Here is a 6,000-nt window from a genome sequence, read left to right as displayed (position 1 = left end):
GCCTGTTTTGACCTCTTGGACCTCCCTTAAGAGGGAGGCGTTTGGTCCGAGGACTTTCTTTAGGGCTGTGAGGATTGCAAAAGATCCAGCGCTTTGGGCTGGGTGTATTTGGTTGATTCGTACGAATAAGCGGTTATCGGAGGGAGTCTTGTTTGTGAGGGCAATGGTTGGAGTAGAGGCTTTTTGAATGTAGGAGGGCTTGGGGCCTATAGGCATTGTAGGTGTACTTGTGTAAATGGTGGTCGGGGGGGAAGGAGGGGAAAGGGGGGTGACAGGTGGAGTAGTAGCTCCCCTAGGGGGGGGATGACCAGTAACAAAGGTGTCGAAGTGCTGTTCGATGGTTGCCTTAAACTCAAGGCAAAGGGAGGTGAGGAGTTTTCGTGAACTCGGTGGGAGAGCGCGGACTTCCTCAGAGCCTAGGTAGGTATCTAGGAGTTGGGTAACTGGGTTGAAGATGGATTGAGCATCGTTGACCTTATTGAGAAGGTTGCTGGCCTTGTCGGAAAGTGTTTTAGAGAGGTTTGGGGGGCTTGGGGTAGCCATCGTTTTCTTAATGAACAAGAGTAGCGAGTTTTCCTGTGATTAAATACAAACGGGGCATGCCACGTGACCCGAAGGTGTGAGGCGTCACAGCGATAATAGTAGATATTTTTAAAATTAATTAATATATTTTTGTTTCTATAATTATTTATCTATATACTTATTAATTTAATTTAATTTCGGAAAAATTATTGATGAAATATTGTTACACCGAGTAACAGGAAACTTTCACGTGCAATCAATATCACGTGATTGGCTCAGTGAGGATCAGTGAGCTCAGTACTGAGCTGCATTGATCCTACTGAGTAGCCATCGGCACGAAGGTCTATATAATCAAGATGGATTTCCTTTGTATAGAGCTTCGTGCTCAAGATCAATCATTTAGTATACTCTACTATTAGTTACGAATTGCATATCATTATTGTCATTACTTTAAGTCCCTGCTTGACGTCTAGTTATAAACCACCTCGAGAGCCTAGAGCACTTCCACGTGATCTAGACGGCAAACCTCGTAACATATAATTATATAACTATAGAAAAGTTATTGAGAAAATATTTAAAAGTATTAAATTTACAAAAATTTTAAAGAATTTTAAAATCTTTTACAGAATTGTATATTATACTATTTTGAAAAACTTGAAATATATCAATAACATAATTTTACTTAAAAAACCCTAAAAGAAATTATATTCAAAATGAAATAAATAACGTGGTTTATCATCGAGTGGGCCACTTTTCCCTCAATTCACACCTTCAAACCTATATTATTCAACAATCATTAAATCAATTGATTAAAACTATTAAGAATCTAATAATCTAGGATCCATTACATTGTTTTGACAAGTTCTTGAATTATGACCCGGTTTTCCACACTTACTACAACATCTATTAGAAGATGCTTCCCCATTAGAATTCCCCCCTTTTTGACGCTCGTCGCGTTGAATCTGAATATCAACCTCTTGCTGAGATAATATATCAAGAGCCTCTTGTCCGGTGAGTACTCCTCCTTGACGTAATTGGGTTTTTTTCGCGCGTCGACGCTTGCTTAATGCTTCATTTGCCTTCCGAAGTGTACGAATCTCTGCATTCAAAAGTGTATTTTCATGAGCTAATCTCTCTGTACCCTTAGCTAGAGCTAGTACAGTCTCGAATATAGGTGTAAAGGAGCTTGATTGATGACGGGTTATTCGAGATTTCACTAAAGTTGATTGAGAAAGAGCTTCAGTTGGGTTGCGAGGGGTTTGAGAGATCCATTGATCTAGGTTGAAAAGAGGGGGGGTAGGTGTGCGAATTCGAATATCTAATTTCGAAAGTACAGCTTTAGGATTAAATGGTATTAAACCTGTTCCTCGAAACCCTGATTTCATATTCTGAGAGGTGATTGATTCTTCGTATGCAGCTTTAAAAGCCATAAAGAATTCAACCTTCGAAATATGATTGATATGTGCCTTGATAAACCCATCAATTTGACCACCATATGAACGTTTCAGATTACTGAAACAGCCAACATCAAGTGGCTGAGTTAAATGACTTGAATGCGGTGGTAAACATAAACATATAATATCATTTGCTTTACAATATGACTGAAAAGCTATTGATTCATAACTTTCGTGTCCATCCAGCACTAGCATTCGATATTTGCCCTTTCTTCGATGAATTGTATGCTTGTCGAAGTGCTTTAACCATTCCAACCCTGTCTCATTGTTTGTCCATCCATTAGATATAGGTTTAATAGCCCATTCCGCAGGAAGATTGGTTTCGATGTACCAATTGGAGAGATGAACCTGTCCTTGAACCACTAGAAATGGAGGAATAGTTTCACCCTCTCCATTGCCACATATAATTGCTGTAGCCCACTCTCGATTGCCTGGCTGTACTGATTTACTTCCGCCATGTCTTTCGGCACTAGTAACAACCATTGCTGCACTTATAATGCCTATCATAAAGCCTGTTTCATCGAAATTGTAGAAATCGCCGTCCAAAATGCCGTATTTCGCTCGCATATTCGCAACCAATCGAAACCACTCTTCAATAAGCTTAGGATCTTCGCAGAGAGCTCTTTGAAAGTCATAAACACGACTAAAACGCGTCTTTAATTCGATTCGACGCTTTACGAATCGATGCGCCCAGAGCTTTCCAACACGCTTCGTACCCCTCGATTCAAGAATATAATTCGCCATATCTTCCACATTCTTAAGTTTAGGTGGAAAACCTCTCGAATCCATATCAAGAATATATTGAACAATCACTTCCTCTTCCAATTCTGTAATATTATGACGATTCGCTCGAGTTTCTGTACGAGGTGGTAAACCATCCATTCTGTGTTGAAGAGTCGTACGAGGGATATTATAGAGCTTAGAAGCTTTTCGAATGCTTAGTTTTTTATCTTTATGAATAGCTTCGATAGCAAGAAAGATTCGGGCTTCTTGATTAGTTGATTCCATAATAATTGATTGATAAATCGCGTGTAGAAGTTGAAGGTGTGAATTGAGGGAAAAGTGGCCCACTCGATGATATGGCCCACTCGATGATAAACCACGTTATATTATTCTGTTAAAAGGAATGACCTTACACAGGGAATAGTGGGAAGCTGATAGGGCAGAACTGAGGCTATATTGGCCTTCTACGTAAATCACCCATAATCTTAGTTCTACGGAAGTGCGAAGCTCTCTGTCACGATTCACCATTAGGATTGATGGTGTTACGATGGTAGCAAACTGATTAATTAGGAGAGCTTAGGCCTTGTGCAAACACGATCAGATTTCATCGAATTAGTATGTGATCTTGGTCACCTGAAGATCGTGTATGCACGCACCATCAGAAATCACGTGATAAGGAGCCCTAGGAGCCCTGAGGAGCCAGAAAGCTCCTAGGGGCTCCCTTTATCGTTCATTATATAGTCAGAGTAGTTTCATAGTTTAGGAGCTTCGTGCTCAACTTAGTTATCAATTAGTTTACCTACACTCTACTTGATCTAGTAACGAATTCACTTTCAAGTGAATACCGGTGATAAAGCCTTAACCCATAACTACCAACCAAACGAAACCTTAGGCAGCCGCTGCCTTCAGTACAGTATCGTTACAACTAGATTGAGAAGCTCTCTGTAGGAGAGCTTCGCACTTCCGTAGAACTAAGCTGATGGGTGATTCTTATAAAAGCCAAAATAGCCTCAGATCTGCCCTATTAGCTTCCCACTATTCCCTGTGTAAGGTCATTCCTTTTAACAAAATATATATTTTTGAAATATTTCTTAATATTATTGAAAATAAATATACTTTAGAATATACTAAATAGAAATTAGAAAATGTTTTATAAGCAATTTGGAATATATTAAATAATAAATTATTTTTAAAATTAGAAATTAATATATCAAGAAAAATGAAGATTTATATTGTAGTTGAAGATTAATATATTAAATATTGAAAAATCGAAGTAAAATATATAAATAATTATTAATTATTATTAGATTATATATTAAAATCTTAAATATATCAAAATTCTAGATCAAAATAATGAAAGATTGATTTAATAATTTATTTTGAATAGAATAATATTGATAACCAATTCCAAGTAAAATCTAGAGCGGTTGATAGGAGTTGGCAAGTACTGTAACATTTGGTCTTACAAATCCCCACTTCCCATACCTACAATCCAACAGTGACAAAGTCTACGCCGCAGTTGGTATGGTATATTTTAGGCCAAACTACCCCTTTCGACCTGGACACCGAGTATAACGGTCAATTATGATGTGAGAGGCTCCTGCCTTAGTTTGTTGCACTGTGAAGTCCAAAATATAGCGCCCTGATTCCATCAAGACTCTTCACCCCAATCATACCCTTCTCATCAAAAGATCACAAACTGTATCCAAAAGCCATGTCTTCAAATTTTATCACACTTGCAAAAGGTCTGGAGGGAAAAGTCTTTGAGCCAGACAGTGATGTTTATGATGCTTCTTTGAAGTCTTATTTTACTCTTCAGGAGGCACAGCTTGAACCATCCTTCATCATCGCCCCTAAATCTGCTGAAGATGTCGCTCAGATTCTAAAATCCTTGAGAGCCATAAACTCCGAGATCGAAATTGCTACCAAAGTGGAGGTTAGAGGAGGCGGCCATAGCCCCTTTGCAGGCAGCGCGAATATTGACAATGGCATTACAATTGACCTGCGAAATATTAATGCCGCTGAAGTGAACGAAAGTAAGGGTATTGTTTCAGTCGGAGGGGGAGCGATCTGGGGTCAAGTATATGATAAGCTCGACGCAATGGGGCTTTCTGTGGTTGGAGGCCATGTTTATGATGTAGGAGTTGGAGGATTCACTCTGGGAGGTAAGTATTGTCGTGCCTTTTATTCTACTGTACGATGCTCGTGTACTGATGAGAATCACAGGAGGGTTCTCCTCTTTTTAGCCAAGATATGGCACGTGCTGCGATATGGTTGATAATTTTGAGGTGGTTCTTGCAGATGGTCAAATCATCAATGCGAATGCCAATGCAAATTCGGACCTCTGGACTGCACTCAAAGGAGGCAGCAATAACTTTGGAATTGTGACCCGGTTTGATATAAGAACTTTTCCGCAAGGTAAAAAATGGGCTGGGCTCGTCGTATATCCAATCTCCACCTTGGATGAGAACTTCAAGGCATTCGAAAGTATGCAAAATGATTGGGATCCATATGCTTCGATGAAGTTGAGTATAGCATTTTCATCTCAAACGAAGTTCACTATTGCATCAAAATTCGAATACACCAAAGAAGATAGCGCGCCTGCTGTATTCAAACCTTTCATGGATATCAAGCCCCAGTACAGAAATACAATGAAGATCTCGACCCTTGGCGAAACTGCCAGAGATATCCAGAAAATGCAAGTCAATGGAGTTCGTCAGATCTTTGCTACTACATCCTTTCAATTTTCTGTTGCCAATTTGCAGAACGCGTATGTTCTCTTCGAAAATGCAGCTATATCTGTGGAAGACGTCAAAGGTATACATTGGAACTTGACATACTGGCGTCTCCATGGCTCAATTATCGATAAATCAGCAGTATCTGGAGGCAACTCAACAGGTCTTGATACTTCGCAGGACTCTCTTGTTCTATGCATATTGACCTACTCGTGGGAAGACACATCTGACGATGCACGCATGGATAGAACGGCCAAAAGATTTATCGAGCAAGTTGATGAGTCCAGTAAGAGTGCGAGGTTGTTCAATCGCTATAAGTATCTTAATTACTCGGCGGGCTATCAAAATCCAATCAGTTGATGTGCCGATGAGATGAAGAGCAGCTTGCAAGCAGTGAGCAAGAAGTATGATCCCGAGGGGTTTTTCCAGACCAGTGTTCCAGGTGGCTTCAAGATATCACATTAGTGAATGTTAGTATAAATAGGACATGCAGATCCTAAGGCGATTCAAGGAAAAAAGCTTATCTCGACTTTGACTAGCTAGCATAATGAATTTTGCTCCGAATT

At 39.6% G+C, this 6,000-nt stretch overlaps 3 protein-coding genes across 3 annotated transcripts; 1 reads left to right on the top strand and 2 right to left on the bottom strand.

Moving 5' to 3' along the window:
- Positions 1-26: 26 nt before the first annotated feature.
- SS1G_06275 (predicted protein) lies at positions 27-543 on the bottom strand (the record flags this gene model as incomplete). Its single annotated transcript, XM_001593303.1, has 2 exons — positions 27-53; positions 124-543. The coding sequence occupies 2 exons, from the start codon at positions 541-543 to the stop codon at positions 27-29; spliced, it is 447 nt and encodes a 148-aa protein (XP_001593353.1).
- A 797-nt stretch (positions 544-1,340) lies between these two features.
- Positions 1,341-2,858, bottom strand: SS1G_06274 (hypothetical protein; the record flags this gene model as incomplete). The annotated part of the gene is made up of 1 exon (XM_001593302.1): positions 1,341-2,858. The coding sequence occupies one exon, from the start codon at positions 2,856-2,858 to the stop codon at positions 1,341-1,343; it is 1,518 nt and encodes a 505-aa protein (XP_001593352.1).
- Positions 2,859-4,413: 1,555 nt separating this feature from the next.
- Positions 4,414-5,794, top strand: SS1G_06273 (hypothetical protein; the record flags this gene model as incomplete). The annotated part of the gene is made up of 2 exons (XM_001593301.1): positions 4,414-4,864; positions 5,001-5,794. 2 exons carry the CDS (start codon positions 4,414-4,416, stop codon positions 5,792-5,794), a joined length of 1,245 nt encoding a protein of 414 aa, XP_001593351.1.
- Positions 5,795-6,000: the final 206 nt, after the last annotated feature.

This window comes from Sclerotinia sclerotiorum, genomic scaffold (assembly GCF_000146945.2).
Source record: "Sclerotinia sclerotiorum 1980 UF-70 scaffold_7 genomic scaffold, whole genome shotgun sequence".
Taxonomy (NCBI): domain Eukaryota; kingdom Fungi; phylum Ascomycota; class Leotiomycetes; order Helotiales; family Sclerotiniaceae; genus Sclerotinia; species Sclerotinia sclerotiorum.
This window is presented reverse-complemented; position numbering and strand designations above follow the sequence as displayed.